The sequence below is a fragment of the Moschus berezovskii genome, chromosome 20 (assembly GCF_049115385.1).
Source record: "Moschus berezovskii isolate FMDL1 chromosome 20, NW_MosBer_1.0, whole genome shotgun sequence".
Lineage (NCBI taxonomy): Eukaryota > Metazoa > Chordata > Mammalia > Artiodactyla > Moschidae > Moschus > Moschus berezovskii.
In genome coordinates this window covers 45,146,982-45,163,742 of record NC_142479.1, presented here as the reverse complement: position 1 = coordinate 45,163,742, position 16,761 = coordinate 45,146,982, and the positions used below count along the sequence as shown (strand labels likewise).

Below are 16,761 nucleotides of genomic sequence, written 5' to 3'. Positions count from 1 at the left end.
CCGTGTTATAACCGTGTACATTTAGTATGTATGGATTATTTTGTGTCTGGCCCAACAATGTATTTGGCTTAGTGTTAACTGTACTTTTCACATGAAGTCTTTCCCTCCCTGGTCTCCCCATCACTCCTAAGTGAGGGATACACTTGGCCTGAATACCACTTGGTAGGAATAATCTTCCTTGGCTCTTTCACCTTCTCTAGGATAGAGGTTATTAAGCCTAGGTGAACAATTAGAAATGCAGTTTCCTGAATGATCTGGAGATATTTTATAGTTGGTCTTTACCTCTCAAAACATGCTTGCTGCTGCTGCTGCTAGGTCACTTCAGTCGTGTCTGACTCTATGCGACCCCATAGTCGGCAGCCCACCAGGCTCCCCCGTCCCTGGGATTCTCCAGGCAAGAACACTGGAGTGGGTTGCCATTTCCTTCTCCAAAGCATGAAAGTTAAAAGTGAAAGTGAAGTCGCTAAGTGAGAATTTAAAAGCATTTTACAAAAGTTTCCGAAGACAATTATACAAATGATATCTTTATTGACAGTGGGCCAATAAGAACAATCAAGTTTAGTTTACAAACAATCAAAAACATTTGAAAAGCAGGACACTAAAACTTCCAAGATTCCCATGGGAATACACACAGACAGATTAAACTCTTAAGCATAAAAGGAACAAATACTGATATGAAAAGGGCCAGAGCTCTTAGTAAAACTATCCCTTGACGCTAAACTGCAGTTAGAAGACATACGGGACAGCTCCTGGTTATGTGATACTTAGAAGGAAAAAAGGCAGATTCCACGAGGTCTCCAGGAGGCTGTGTGGGATGGAGCAAGAGCAGAGAGCTATGAAGCCCTTCTTTCCAATGTGCTGGAAGCAGGGTGGTCAGCTCCAGATCAATAAACAAAGGGTGTGGAAAACATACTAACTTCTGACTGATGCTCAGCCACTTGTTAATAGAATGTTTGTGTCCCCATCCCTACCCCCAATTCACGATGAAACCTAATCCCCAAAGTGCTGCTATTTGGAAGCAGGACCTTCGGGAGGTGATGAGGTCATGAAGGCAGTCCTCACAAACAGGACTCATGAAACATGGACTCACAAACATGCCCTCATGAAAGAGGCTCCAGAGAGGTCCCCAGCCCTTCCACCATGGAAGGACACAGCAAAGAGATGGCCATCCGTGGACCAGGAAGGGGCCTCGTCAGACATCCTACCAGGCTCGTGATCCTGGACTTTCCAGTCTCCAGAACTGAGACAGTTGTTTATAAACAAACCACTTAGTGACGTTTCGTTACAGCAGACTAAACTGACTCACCACTTCCTTAAGATATGTTAAGTCAATACTTCCTTGAATAGCACAGGTTTGAACTTCACAGGTCCACTTATATGCGTGTTTTTAATAAATACAACCTGCCCTCTGTATTTTGTTTTGCATCAGCAGATTCAACCAACTGTGGATGCAAATTTCCATCCATGGTTGGTTGAATCTGAGAATGCAAAAGCCTCAGAAACGGAGGGCCAACTGTACATCATTTTCTGTAAGGAACTTGAGCATCCGTGTATTTTAGCTTATGTGTGGGCTCCTAGAAACTAATGAGAGAAAAGAGTAATTGTGTGCCAGATTCTCTACCTGCAGTCTTATCCTCACAACAGCCTTGAGAGAGGGATGACCTGTTACCATTTTACACATAAGCCTGGGGCTCAGAAGGAAGTAGCTTTTTAAAGTCACATAATTGCCAAGTGGAGGTGGCAGAATTCAAACCCACTAATCTTGTGTTAGCCAAGTATTGGCCACCAAATGATGAATGAACTTCTCACTCAAACACCTGGAATGTTAAGAAACAGTGTTTCAGGCTTTCTGGGACATGAAATCTCTGCCTTAACTACCTTACTCCACTATTTTAGTACAAAACAGCTACGCATGACATGAAAATAACGAGTGAGGTCCAGTTCTAATTAAACACTATTTACAGAAATAGGTGGTGGGTCCAGGCCAGTTTGTCAACTCTTGCTTCAGGTTGTTAATCCGAGTATCAAGTGACGAGAGGGCTGAGCTCCTTTTTATTTTGTCCTATGTCAGCCATTCTCCTAGATTCATCTCTCAAGAGTTCTACCTCTTTAAATGATTTTTAAAAAAATTCTTTTCAAAGCCTCTCCTTAGTCCTTTACACTCCATTTCCTATTGTTTTGGTTTCCATTATTGCTGGCTTTAGACCTGACCTTGATCTCTATTACCCTCACTTTAAACTCTTCCTCTCCTTTTCCTCAATGATAGAACTAAGGTATATGGAGGGAATAATGAGAACTGTAAGGAGTAATGGGGATAACGTGGAGAAGAAAAGTATGGACTGGCTGTTGAGTGTTCATCAAGGACAGGATTTAGGAGAAGAGAGAGGAAATCTGCAAATGTTTCCTCTCTTTTCTATAATCCTCTTTTCAGTCTCTGTTAAGTTTCTGTAACAATAAAAAAAAAAGTCTATAACAAGACATTTGTGTGGTGTCCTGCTAAATATTTATTTGAACTCTTGCTTTTGTGTTTCCATCCCACTATAAGGTCTTTGGTCACCCACGTAACTTATGTCAAGATCAGTGTGGCTCTGTGCCTTTTCTACCTTCTCCAGGGCTCTGGGATACGACAAAGACCAATACACAGAAGAATGACGACAAAAAATGTGCATAACGTGAAGTCTGAGGATATATTTCTTGTGCCTTGGAGCTGCTCCAGGTCTTCTTGCCTGGGACTCTAAATGGAACAGCAACTGAATCAGTCAACTTCCTAGACTCTCCATATCCCAGGGGCTTTTTCTCAAAGTGACAAAACTTACTTTACACACAACAGAATGAGGTAAAGGAGTGAAATCTCCCTAATTCTGTAGGGAGGATTCATTCAATGTCAAAGATAAGGAAAGAGGGACCTGAAAAAAAAACTACAGTTAAGGGTCCAACTCTTTATCTCAAGGTCACTTCCAAGGAAGTGTGAAGTGAGGATGTACCCAGCAGAGGGGTAATAACCATCTAAGTGTCAGCTTAATCCATGTGCGCATAACTCAGACCCCATTTGTTCATCAACTGAGACAGCAGCCTTTGGGGCTGGGAGGGAAGCCAGAGTGTATTTCAACTCTAATCTTTAAATTTTTATAGTTAATGTAAAAGAAACGACATTCCCCAGACAGCTGGGTGTCCACTTTGGATTTGAAAATAAACAGCTCTGTCTCCCTGATAATTGAGGATATGAACCCTCAGCCTCACCTACAAGATAATGACGTCCTTACACAGTGAGATGCAGTAACAGGCTTTGGCGTGACAAAGAGGGGGAACTGGACTTCACAATGACTGTACTGCTACCCACTCCCAAGGACTTTCTGAATTTCTACAAAAGAGCATAATGGGTAGTGGGGTGGTGGTTTAGGGATCAATCTTTGAGATTTCTGGCTGGAAGTATTCAGAATGATCAAATCAATGGACAGAAGAAACCTTCTGTTTATGGCTCAAAACTATTGCATTATGTGAGTAGAATTAGACGCACATAGAACTGTTTCTCAGGCAGCATTTTTTGGGTCTTCCTCCTAAACCACTCAGGTATTTAACACAGCAATAACACCAACTTACATTCCTTTGCACTCAAGTCATTTTTCAGGGCTGCTCTTCCATGTGAATTCTCTGATGTCTAATGAGGGATGAACTGCACTTAAAGCTCTTCCCACACTCGTTACACCTGTAGGGTTTCTCCCCAGTATGAGTTCTCTGGTGTTGAATAAGGGCTGACGAATGAATGAAGGCTTTGCTACACTCGTTACATTTGTATGGTTTCTTGCCAATATGAATTCTTTGATGTTTAGCGAAATTGGAGCTCCGGCTGAAGGTCTTCCCACACTCGTGACACTCGTAGGGTTTCTCTCCCGTGTGAATCCTCTGATGCTGGACAAGATGTGTGCTCTGACTGAAGGTCTTCCCACATTCGCTGCACTCATAGGGTTTTTCTCCGGTGTGAACCCTCTGATGCTTAGTAAGCGACGAGCAGTGGCTAAAGGCTTTCCCACACTCTTGGCATTTGTAAGGTTTCTCTCCGGTGTGAGTTCTTTGATGTTTAATGAGCGCTGAGGAGTGAATGAAGGCTTTATCACACTCGTTACATTCATAGGGCTTCACCCCCGTGTGGATCAGCTGGTGCTGCACAAGGTGGGTGCTTCGATTAAAGCCTTTCCCACACTCGCCGCACTCATACGGTCTCTCTCCAATATGAATCCTCTGATGAATGGCAAGGGATGCACTTTCGGTGAAGGCTTTTTTGCACTCACTGCACTCAAAGAGAATTCTTGTATGAGTTCTCTGATGTTTGGTTAAATTAGCCCTGTGGCTGAAAGATTTCCCACAATCTGCACAGCTGTAGGGCTTCTCCCCTGTATGGACCCTCTGGTGTCGAATGAGCACTGAGTGGTAAGTGAAGAGTTCACCACAGTCATTACATTTATGAGGTTTCTTTTCTTTATAGGTCCTCTGCTTTTTCATTAAGGTAGATTTCTGTTTCAGTCTTTTTTCGAGGGTGTGGAAAGCATAGGGTCCTTTGGGAACTCTGTCTTGAGTGAGAAGGACTGACTTCTGGCCTAGGTTTTTCCAGTAAATGTCGTGCTCGGGGGCTCTCTCTTCTGGGAGTGAATTCATGTGGGTGAACATTCCTCTCCAGTGTCTCTCCTGACTTCCCTGCTGATTCTCCAGCCAGTCTTCACAGTCAAGAGTTGTTTCTGTGCTGGAGTCACAGACACTGTCCCTTGTCAGCCTGTCTATGACTGCAACCTGGCATGATTCTTCTTTGGAAAAATCTTGCGCTGAAGTTGAATCTTTGCTTCTGGGACTAGTCTCCGAGTCTGAAAGAAATTGGAAATGTAAGTTTCCTTCATCTTCTGAGTTTGACAAAATGGCAGTTCTGTAACAGGTCAGAGTTAATGAAGGTGAAAAGTATTGCTTCAATGAGGAAGTGGATTTGACTCTTGGAAGATGATTTGCAAAGAGAAGCATATGGAGGGGAACGAATGTACAGAGTATGCAGATAAATCAGTACACAATCTGACCCAGGAGGCAGAATAGGGCAAAGGATGACCAGAAAGACAAGAGGAGGGATGGAGAAGAAGTGCTATACTGCTGGATGAGCAGGAAATGAGTATCCCAGATCAGGACAGGGGAGGAACAACCTCTAACAGAACATCGAGCGCTGTCTATCAGAAACAGCCAGGCAGTCACCACCTTGGTGCAGGCACAGTGATGACTTCTAAGTTTCCAGTCACCCAGCCCTACTCAATCCTACTATGCACTCCATTTTCAGTTTAAAATCTCCCCTAAGAATGCATTTATAATGTCCCCATTCAAAAATCTATGACCTCCCTAAGATATAATGGCAAATATACTGTACAAGGCTAAACATTACAACACTAATTGAGGTAGCAAAACTGGTAACATCTCAAATATTCTACTATAGAGAACTGATTAAATCATGGTGTGTACACACAATGGAGTATGTGCAACTTAAAAAAATAGGAGATCGATCACTACATAATTGCTAGGAGGTGATGTTCAGGATACATTAAATAGACTTAAAAAACCCCAGCAAACTGGAAAGGAGTGTGTTTGGCTTGCTACTTTGAGATATAGATATTATCGACATTCCAAAATCAAGGACAGATACATGAAAAACTAATAAATAAGATTACCTACAGAGAGAGCACCAGAATACAAAAGAGCAGGGACAGTAGCCAATCTCTCTGAATATATCTACTATACATCTATTATAATTTTTATGTTCAATATGAAATTATAAAGCCAAAATAATTTATAAAGAGTATAGTTCCAAAGAATAAATAAATAGTTCAGTGAAATCCATTTGATCAGATAAATTCTCGGTTGCCTAAAAAAAGGTCTGGTAGAAAAAAAAAAATCTAGTAGCTTGACAGGTGGACTTCCCAGGTGGCTCAGTGGTGAAGAATCTGGTGAAGGAGACATGGGTTCAATCCCTGGGTTGGGAAGATCTCCTGGAGGAGTAAATGGCAACTCACTCCAGTATTCTTGCCTGGGAAAGCCCATGGACAGAGAAGCCTGGTGGATTAATGGGGTCACAAAAGAGATATGATTTAGCAACTAAAAACAACAACAAACAACAAAAAATGAAACAGAAAAGCAATTTCAGAAACAAAGTCAAGTATATAAAGGAATTAAGGACAATACAAAGGTGGAATTTCAGTCAGTGAACTAAAGATAATTGGTTTTTAATGGTCCTATGACTTATTAAACATTCAGAAGACAAGTTAGACCTGTCCCTCATTCCACACAGCCAGATTAACTTTGTTCATTTATTTACTCATCTATCTGTTCATTCAACGATTATGGATTGGATATGCTAGGCTCTGGGGAAAACAAACAGTCCTACGTACACAAGGGGAGAAAAAAATTTAGTTTGACATCCATGAATACATATAAAAAATGTACCTTAGTAAGAAATAAACGGCAAATGATGCTGTGAAAGATTATAAGGGGAATCCAGGGGGATAAGGGGTGGGGTCCTCCCTGAGAAGGCAAATCACTGAGCTGAAATCCAAGTGGGGCTGGGGTCTGGGTGAGTGTTCCAGGCAACAGGTACAGATGCAGAGGTGAGCCTTCCAGGTAGAGGAAATGATATGTACAGAAGCCCCAAGGTGAGAGGCAGCATTTAGGAAGAGCATAGCAGTTGAGAGCATGGACTCTGAAATCAGAATGCATGAATTTAAAACCAGCTCTGCCACTTCCAGCCATGTGACCTGGTCCAACTTATTTAACTTTTCTACTTTAGATTCCTTATCTGTATGATGGGGCAAAAACAGTACCTGCTTCACGAAGAATGAAAACAACACCCACCTCAAGGAGCATTAAATGAGGATATTTATAAAACACCGAGGACCCTGATACAGCATAGGTGCTACATAAGTTGTTTGTAAAATATAAATTGATATAAGGCTAGTATGGGCAGTGATTTCAAAGTGTGGTCTGTGGACCTCTGGGAGTCTCTAGGTTCAAGACTGTTTTCAAAATAATACTTGGATCTTATTAGCCTTTTTCATTGTCGTGACATTTGGATTTATGTTGGATTTATGTTGCAAAAGTAATGGTGGTGAAACTGCCCACAACTTAGGCACAAATCAGGACAAAACACCAGATGTACTAGTAGCTGTTACACTTTCCCCTGCTGTGTACTATCAGTTTAAGCAGGGGGGAAAAAAAAGCCAGTTTCACCTAAAACTGTCTGTGGAAATAACAGGAAACATTATTAATTTAATAAATTAATTTTAATCTATTAAACTTTGACTACATACCTTTTTAACATTCTAGATGATGAAATAGGAAATATTCATAATGAAAGTCCACTTTTATCAAAATATGGTGCTTGTCTTGAGGAAAACCATCCATTGCGGAACCAGTCATTTTTTTCTTTTTTAAATAGACTAGCACTTTTAGTTGAAAGAATAACTGACAAACTATGTTATCTATGTTGGGTATCTGGCAGATATTCTCTCAAAACTGAAAAAAAGATGAGCCTACCATTTCAAAGAAAACGACTGACAGTATTTGAAAAAATATGAGCTTTTAGACAGAAATTAGAATTTTAGAAAACTTTTACCTCCCACTGAAAGCTTGACAGTTTCCTAATACTTACAGGTTTTTCTGATAAGGTCAGTGCTGATACTGAAAATTGTGCTTTTAAAATACTGCATAATGTGTCCGGAGAAGGCAATGGCAAGCCACTCCAGTACTCTTGCCTAGAAAATCCCATGGATGGAGGAGCCTGGTAGGCTGCAGTCCATGGGGTCGCTAGGGGTCGGACAGACTGAGCGACTTCACTTTCTCTTTTCACTTTCACACATTGGAGAAGGAAATGGCAACCCACTCCAGTGTTCTTGCCTGGAGAATCCCAGGGACGGGGGAGCCTGGTGGGCTTCCGTCTATGGGGTCACACAGAGTCGGACATGACTGAAGTGACTTAGCAGCAGCAGCAGCAGCAGCAGCAGCATAATGTGTCAATATTTGGAAGGTCTGCCTAACTCAGTAAATCAAAATTTTCCAAAAGACCAATAGATTTTAATATGAAAAGCTCATGGATATGGTTTCAGATGCACCTTGCACCTAACCTTTAGGAAACTACTACTTGCCCAATTTTGGTGTATAATCAGAAGAAAAGCCAAAATTATCTCAAAAGGCTATAAAATACTCCTTCTTCTTGCAACTAAATATTGGTGTGAGGCAACATTCTTCATATAGGCCAACCAAAACAACGCATCACATCAAGCTGCATTCAGAAGTAGATGCAATTATAAAGCTGTCCTCCATTAGCCATATACAAAAAGACCTGCAAAAATGTAAAACAATGCCATTCTTTTCAATAAATTTTTGTTGTAGAGAAATAATTTTTATTTAATTTGTGTTATTTGCGTTAACACATAATGGGTTTATAATTGTTATTTCTAAATTAATCATGTTGCTGCTGCTAAGTCACTTCAGTCGTGTCCGACTCTGTGTGACCCCATAGATGGAAGCCCACCAGGCTCCCCCGTCCCTGGGATTCTCCAGGCAAGAACACCAGAGCGGGCTGCCATTTCCTTCTCCAATGTGTGAAAGTGAAGTCGCTCAGTCGTGTCCGACCCTTAGCAACCCCACGGATTGCAGCCTACCAGGCTCCTCCATCCACAGGATTTTCTAGGCAAGAGTACTGGAGTGGCTTGCCATTGCCTTCTCCAGTTTAAAATCTTTCTCACTTTTAACTTCTAATATGGTAACTACTGGTAGATATAACCCACATAAACAAAAGCTTGCTAGGATTCTCAACAATTTGGGGAGTTAAATATGTTCAATAATGCTAAAATCATTAAGAGTTGCTAAGATAGGTACAAAATCGGAGGGAAAGTAGTTATGAAGCAGGGCTGTATATTATGAGTAAGTGACAGATTTTACAAGCGTCCATAGGCCTCTAGGATTTTGGCTGTCATCCTAAGACCAATGGGAAGCCACGGACAGCCCTAAGCAAAAGGGTGATGGCATCAGACTTGCATTTTGAAAACATCACTCACTGCCACATGAAGAATGGAGTTTACAGGGGTAAGGGTGGAGTCAGGGAGATGACCTCAGATGAAAGGGAGACAGAGGGATGTTAATGATGAGGAAATACTTAGAAGTGATCAGATAAACACAAGGACAAACTGGATAAAGGCAAAGGGGTTATATAAAGATTTTCAGATTTCTGACATGTACAATTTGATAAGCAGCAAGTGTCATTAATACAATTATTGGAAGAGGATCCTGTTAGGGGGATGGAGAATTTGGGCACATACCAGGCATTCAGTTTTTGACATGTTGTACTGTAGCATCTCTAACAGAAGCAAGCAGAGACAATGTGTGGGATCTTAGTACCTTGACTAGTGATTGAACCCATGGCTCCTGGATTGTAAGCAAAGGAGTCTTAACTACTGGACCACCAGGGAAGTCCTGACTTCTTTAGCATCCCATGGGATTGTTCTTTCTGAAGAACCCCATCTATCTGACTCACCTGAGCAGCTGTTGTTGGGGGCTTTTCTCTCAAGCAGCAGTGGTTCTTTTCCATTCTCCAAACTGTGGTTCTCAGGTTTGGAAACTGGAAGCCCTGCTCATTAGAAAAATTAAAAAAAAAAAAAAAAAAAAAAAAAGGAACTTAGCTCTTGGTGATGGCTATAAAGCTGTGTCCCAGAGCACAGTCCCAACCCCTGGATCCACAAAGACAAGACACCATAGGAAGTTCTGGAATAAGGGAGGTGGAAGCCTATAAATGAAGCTTAAAACTTGCGCAGCAAGAGTCTAGGCACAGTAAGGAGTCACACGCATGTGAAAAGACAAACATTTAGCCTGTAAAAAATGGAAAGAAAAAAAAAATAATTTCTCACTTGTTTATTATGGGAGTCCCAGAGACACTGCTCATCAGTCCTCAGCTCAGGGAAAGAGCTGGGTGAAGTGGGACCCCTGCAGTAGCATCATGAGCCTGGGGGTCTATGACTAGCTGTTTCTGATGTTTTCCTTTCTTTTTTCTTCAGTTACTAGAACCCACTTTCTTATGGAATTTATTACATGAGATTTGGGAGGAGCTAAGATAGTTCCTTCCACTCCTCATACGAACACATGTATATGCATGTGTGTACATGCACACACTTGCACACAAGTACACCACACAGAGGTGGACACAGGATCCAAACTGACCAGAGTGTTCTCTATTTCCCTGGCTTGAGTAACTATCTCATGATGGACACACAAGCCTATCTGCTGAAACTCCCAGGACAGAAGCCCTCTTTCTTTCCTCAGCTCCATAACTGGAAGGTGAAAGGCCATCTCTGCCCACAAGGAGATTCGGGCAAACCTATGGCACGTCATTAAAAAATAAGCAGATAAAAGAAACTCCTGACACCGTACCTTATTCCCTTTGAAGCTAGTGTGAATTCAGTTTCTGTCACCTTAATCCAAAGACTCCTAATAAAAGAAAACAAGCCCAGACATTTCACCAAGACCCTAGAGCTTAAACAGATTCTCTCTGGGTCCAAAGGGACCAATACTTTACATAATTTCTGGCTTTGTTAAGCTACTTCACTGTCAATAAAACAGTGAGGTCCCCACAAGCAGGTCAGGAGTCACAGTGAGAGTCTGTCCTTACAGAGTGAGACCAGGTTCCTGTAGTTTTCCAGCATCACGTCCCTCTGGGCAGGATCCAGCCTCCCCCACTCCTCTGGGGTAAAGTCCATGGCCACATCCTTGAAGGTCACTGATGCCTAAGACACAAAACATACTTCTGTTCACCATCTGTCTCTCCGCAGTCTCCCTATCACCTCTCAGTTTTTGCTGGCCCTGGAGTAAGCGCGTAGATGTATTCAACAGGGGGAATGACTGCAGTAAGAGACAAGCATTCTCATGTGTTCTGGACTTTCCATGCAAAGTCACTGGGTAACAATCATGTGCCAGGCACACTGTCCAATATCCAACATGAGAATCAAAAGAAGACCATGGTTTCTACACGGAGAGACTATTATTTTTTCTGGGGAATAAAGAGTTAAAACAGGAACCAATGAATCAACAAAACAATTTGGCAAAGTAAATGAAATATAGGCAGAGACAAAAAGCACATCTGTATAATTCTTATGAGTCCTCAATAAAAAACTTGAAAGATAATTTACACAGAACTTGTGACTGGACAAGCTGTGGAACAGACGGGCATCAAATTCAGTGAAGTACAGAATCAATTCAAAGCAAGAAGCATTAAACTGTAAAATGACACCAATAGATTAAGAAAGGGTACAGATATAAAATGTAAATGTTCATACATAAACACCTTAGGACTGAGTTTATCTAACACACAAAATACAAAAACTCATTGGAAAAAGACACATACCAGTACTGAACATTTCTCTTTAAGCAACAGAGAATGGGAATAATATTCCAGGTTGTTGAAATAAATATACCAAATGCTATAACTTTATAGAAAAAAACTTCTATTTAAATATTCACAAAGCATTTGCAAAAGTAACAAAGTAAATGTTAATAAATTTCAAAACAGAAATAAAAAAGCAATAACTGATGGTAATTGAAAAAAACTAAAAAATATTAAAATTTCAAAACAATAATGAAATAAAAGGCTAAAATCAATGTCATAGGCTAAAATTGTACTCAGAAGATACATTTCCATTTCATTAAAAAAATTAGTATAATTAAGTGAACAAAGCAAACAAGTCAAATTAGAGACAGAACGATGGAAAACAGAAGGAATTACAGGATAAAAGCAGAAATTAAGGGGAAGAAAATCAAGAAAAAATAAGGGACTGGGAAACATGAATAAAAGCAGTATGTTATAGTACTATAACAACATCAACTTTCTGATTCTGGAAAAAGAAAATAATAAATGAAGTGAAATGTTAAATCCTGGAGAATCTGAATGGAATACATATATGAGAAATCTTTCTACCACTTGCTACATAAGTCTCAAATTATTTCAAATAAAGTTTCCCAAAATGGAACTAATCTTAGAGACTTAAAAAATATAGGAATCATCCTTAGAAAATGTAAAAATCATTAATCAGCTACTAAGTAGACAAGACACTATGAGAAAAAATAACTTTGATCCTCCAATCTGCCTATCTATAGCTAAGTTGACAGTGGAAATTAACTTCCAAACCACTAAAAAAAAATTCAGAAAAACAAACGAACAAAAAATCAGAAAAACAAAATGCAAACTACTGCACAAAACGCAGAAAAAAATATAGGAGAAAGCATAGTAAACAGAATTACAAAAATCACACAGCAACAAAAATGTGAAACACACAAGTAATTATATTAATATGAATAAATTAATTTCCCTTATAAGAAGGTTTCTTAAAACAGACATATCCTCTCTACAGAAAAAGAGATCCAGACAAAACCCCCAAAGTTGGGGACTGGGTGGGTGGGTGGGGAAATGGAAGAAACATAGTATACTACATGTCTGAATACAGTAGTTCAAGTTCAACGAAAACATATGGAAAAATATACACTAAACTGTTATCCTCAATAGGGAGAGGTAGCAAACAACTTGGTGAGATTAGTACTCATAATATACTTTTATATTTATACATGCCTGTGCCTTTCACCTGGTTACTGTGAGCAAAAATTTAAAACATTAAAAAAAAAATCTGAAAAGTAAAAGATTCACAGCCCAGGCAAATTCTAATAAGAAAGACAGTTGCGATATTAGCATCAAACAAAATCTAATGCAATACAAAAACGACACAGAGAGAATTTTCAAAATTTCCATAGAAGGTTTAATCCATCCTGAAGCTGTAACAACTCTCGAAACTAGTCTCTTGTTGAAATGTATTAAGCATTCACCCTTCTCCTGGTGCTTATACCCTGGCTGTCCTCTGGCTGCCATGCCTGGCTACGTTTAGTCCACACAGTTCAGGCAGTACTAGCTCACCTCTAACCCACGGGTGGGATACAGGTTTACATGTGTGTGCTCAGGTCTATTCTCTACTCTGATCATCACACTCAAATTTGGTGAATAATGGTTGAAGGAAAGGTATACTACCCATTAGAGTTAACTTTCAGTACTTCTGGAATCTGGAACGACCAGAAAGGAAGATGTTCTTTCCCTCTGATTTTCCACATGGGAAGAGGTAAGCCTAAATTTGATAGGGGCCAGACTGCACTAGAAGACAAGACTGAGTGCAAAACACACACAGAGAAAAGAAAAGGTGACTGAAATGGAGAAAACAGGTTCTACTGTCACCGTCTGAACTTAATTTTAGCCAGACCTGGATTTTCCCTTATAATTGTCAATAAACTTGCTTAGGCCAGTTTGAATTGAGTTTTCATTAGCTGCAAATTAAAAAGCTTCTTGAGTGATAAAATCTTCAATATTCATGTAAGACATTCAAGGAACCAATGGACGCCAGCAAGTACACAAGGATCCTGAGAAATCACTTTGATAAACGGTAGCAATGTGCCAGGCCCACTTTTCACACTCTGGATTAAAGCAGCCAAGAGAGAGGCTAGTGGAGGAATCTTTGGGTTGTGGTATGACACACATCAGGGAGAACTCTTTTTTTCCTATCCAAGTTTAATAAAAATTTTTGGACATGCAAAGAAAGTTGAAAGACTATTATACCGATCACCCATATATTACAACTACCACTTAAATCCAACAATTCTTTTAATATATATATATTTGGCCACACCACAGGGCATGAGGGATCTTAGTTCACTGGCCAGGGATTGAACTCGGGCCTCCTGCAGTGGAAGCAGAGTCTCAACCACTGGACTGCCAGTAAAGTCCCAAATTAACAATTCTTAATATCAGCCCTTGGGGAAGGGAGAGATTGGAAAGTGAGCTGCAACTTGGTAACACTTCACCTCTAAAATACCTGAGCATTCATCATCTTGGAGGGCTGATTAGAATCCTTCTATAGGCTTCCTTTTCTGGTATTTCTTTGAATTATGAGTAATTATGTTCATAATCCACTCCAGCACTTAAGGTGCTTTCTTAAATTCCCACTTAACAGTCATGTGTATGCTGTCTCCCCCTATTGAAACATACATTTTAAGAAGAGTGTACCACACTATCATTTAAAATCATTTCCAAATACCAGGTACAGAAATTAGCCGCTACGTTAAAGAAAAGCAAAGCTCCTTCCATACCTGCTGAGTGATAAAACTAGATGCACAAGATACTGTGAAGAAGTAGAAAACATTTCCCACCGAATCCACTGATCACTCGAGCCATCTCTTAGAATCAGAACTCAGCTCTCCAGATGGGCTCTAGTGGGACACAGAAACTTCACTTCAAACAGAAGAGTGCGTGTCCACGATCTGAGAGATAAGGTGAATTTCAATAATCAGCAGAGACTTTCACTCACCTGCGACCTGGCCGTGAGGCGCAAAGCTGCCACTTCCCCCTCTTCTGTGCAGTTTTCTTGGGAAAAGGGAGAATCCTGGGGAGGAAGAGCTAAAGGCAAGAAAGCAGTCATGATAGGACCCAAACATATCTCAGAAGCAGATTTGCAAGTTTAAAACTCCTGCCACTGTACTACTGGTGCTCCTGACAGACACTGCTAACTGAAGGGATCCCAATCTGGAAATAACTCAGGAACGCTGCTCTTCAGGGCTTCAATTCATTCACTTGCTGTTACCCTAACAGATCCTGGAAGATGGCACCCTCTGAGCCTGGAAATTAAGGTCCCCGCTGCACCGCTCCCCCCCACCCTGGCTTAATCTATATTAAATTAATATGGGAAAAACAGGCTCAACAGCTCTGAAAGAAATCACCCTGCAACCTTAGTCCAAAGGTAGACTGCTGGATCCCACTTCCAAATAATTATCGTTACTTGAGACTGGGGTAGAACCTAGAAATCCAACAAGCAGGGGTGGGGGAGGAGCGTGGATTTGATGTAGGTCACAGAGCAAACTTCAAGAAAGCCTTGATCTAGGAGAACTGGAAGCCAGTCACTGACTCCTATGCCTCGTATCTCCTCTGTAAGACAAAGGATCTGCTCTACTGAAATGAAAGAGTTTTTGTGCAAAGTGGAAAAACAGGTGTGGAAAATGCCTGCGTGCTCAGTCGTGTCCGACTCTGCGACCCCATGGACTGTAGCCCGCCAGGCTCCTGTCTATGGGATTTCCCAGACAAGGATACTTAAGTGGGTTGCCATTTCCTTCCCCTGGGGATCTTCCAGACTCAGGGATCAAGCCTTTCTTTCCTGTGTCTCCTGCATTAGCAGGCGAGTTCTTTACCACTGAGCCAACTGGGAAGATGTGGAAGATACTTTTGCCAACCAAAAAGCTAAACCGTCGGACCCACTGATGAGGCTAGGATGGTATAACCACCCAGGAGAAGAAGGTGTGAGACAAAGTGAGAGGCTATGCCCAAGCCTCAGCAGCTATTAATAACATTTGGCTCACATTTTGAGGGAGGCTTTGGAGGGTCTGCTGTGCACCCAGCTGGAGTGGGAAGAGGGGGGATCCCACAGCAGCTCTCCACTCTCCCTCGAAGAGCCCGTCCCTTCCCAGACAAAGGAGCCGGACAACACCGACTCCCGTTCATCAGGAAGGATTCGGCCCGGCCCCCAGCACAAGTTCAACACCGGCCCCCCTCACCTCTCTTCCCGGGCGTTTCGGCCACATCAGTCTCCATGGTCGCCGCCTCCTCCCGGCCGTGAAGGTTCTGCTCTCCCCCCAGCGCAGCCCTCTCGGGGCGGAGGGGCGGGAAGCCCCGAGGCCTCGTGGTCCTCCTTCCCGCCGCCCCTCGGGGGGCTCCTCCAAAAGGGTTCTCTCCGTCCCGAGCCGGCTCGGCCCTCGAAGTTGGCACCTGGAAAGCCGGGACAAGCATCCCTGAGGCAGGGCGCTCGCGCCTGGGGCTGCCGCTCGGTGACCGCGCGGCCGGAGCGCCTTGGCCGCCGCCGAAGGGCCGCCGCGCAGACCAAGCCCCCCACCCGGCCGCCCGGCTCGCGCCCCCGGGCCTCATTCCTGGCCTTGACGCCCCTTCCTCCAGCGCGCACTCCAGCCCGGACCGGTGCAGACAGCTGTCCTGGGGGCACCAACGAGGCCGAGTGAGAGAACCGGCACCTGAGCGACAACTCACCTCCCACCACGGCCTCACAAAGGCTACGAACTTCTCGGGCCAGCGGGGCCGCGCATGCGCAAGAGCAGGGGGTTAGGCTGGCGGGCCTCGTTCGGCCCCGGAACTACGATTCCCAGAAGGCTCCGGGCGCGGCCAGACTCCCGCTCCTTAGCAGGTGGGAGCACGCGGGGCGCGGTTGGGGGAATCCTAGAAGCCGCGGGCTGCCTCCCTCTCGCGAGAGTAGCGGAAGCTTATCTCGTGCGGGATCCCGCGGACACGCAAGAGAGCAAACGGCAGAACCGCGATATTGTAAGTTCCGCGCTCTGTCTGCACGTGGCGCTGCTGAGGCGGCCCACTTAAGACACTCCAGTGTAAGATGTTCAGAGTACTTGGCTTTCCCCACATTCGTCTCCTTTCTCCCAAACTCATCCTTTCCCGTCAAACGGTGTGAAAGGTGTATTTGTAGACCGATGTGCATGCGTTCGTAGACTACTTGTAATACTGAAAATTCACACATGTGAGATGGGTGAGTTGAAAAGATTCAACCAGTTTCAGCTGGCTCAACAGATTTGAGCAACAGGTTCTCTACAAACATAAAAATTAAATTTATCAAAGGAGGTGTTCTCTTAAAGGAGCACGATTACTCTCTAATT

The 16,761-nt window shown here is 42.6% G+C and overlaps 1 protein-coding gene across 2 annotated transcripts; it reads right to left on the bottom strand.

Annotated features, from left to right (window-relative positions):
• Positions 1-508: 508 nt before the first annotated feature.
• ZNF286A (zinc finger protein 286A) lies at positions 509-16,191 on the bottom strand. 2 transcript variants are annotated; one of them, XM_055407349.2, is made up of 6 exons: positions 16,130-16,191; positions 15,646-15,856; positions 14,409-14,497; positions 10,682-10,796; positions 9,554-9,646; positions 509-4,856 (listed from the first exon to the last, which is right to left on the bottom strand). In XM_055407349.2, the coding sequence occupies exons 2-6, from the start codon at positions 15,680-15,682 to the stop codon at positions 3,625-3,627; spliced, it is 1,566 nt and encodes a 521-aa protein (XP_055263324.1). In that variant the 5' UTR covers positions 15,683-15,856; positions 16,130-16,191; the 3' UTR covers positions 509-3,624. The 2 variants fall into 2 exon arrangements, with proteins under 2 accessions (XP_055263324.1, XP_055263323.1); XM_055407348.2 differs by lacking the exons at positions 14,409-14,497; positions 16,130-16,191 and adding an exon at positions 14,191-14,361 and having other exon boundaries at positions 15,646-15,732.
• Positions 16,192-16,761: the final 570 nt, after the last annotated feature.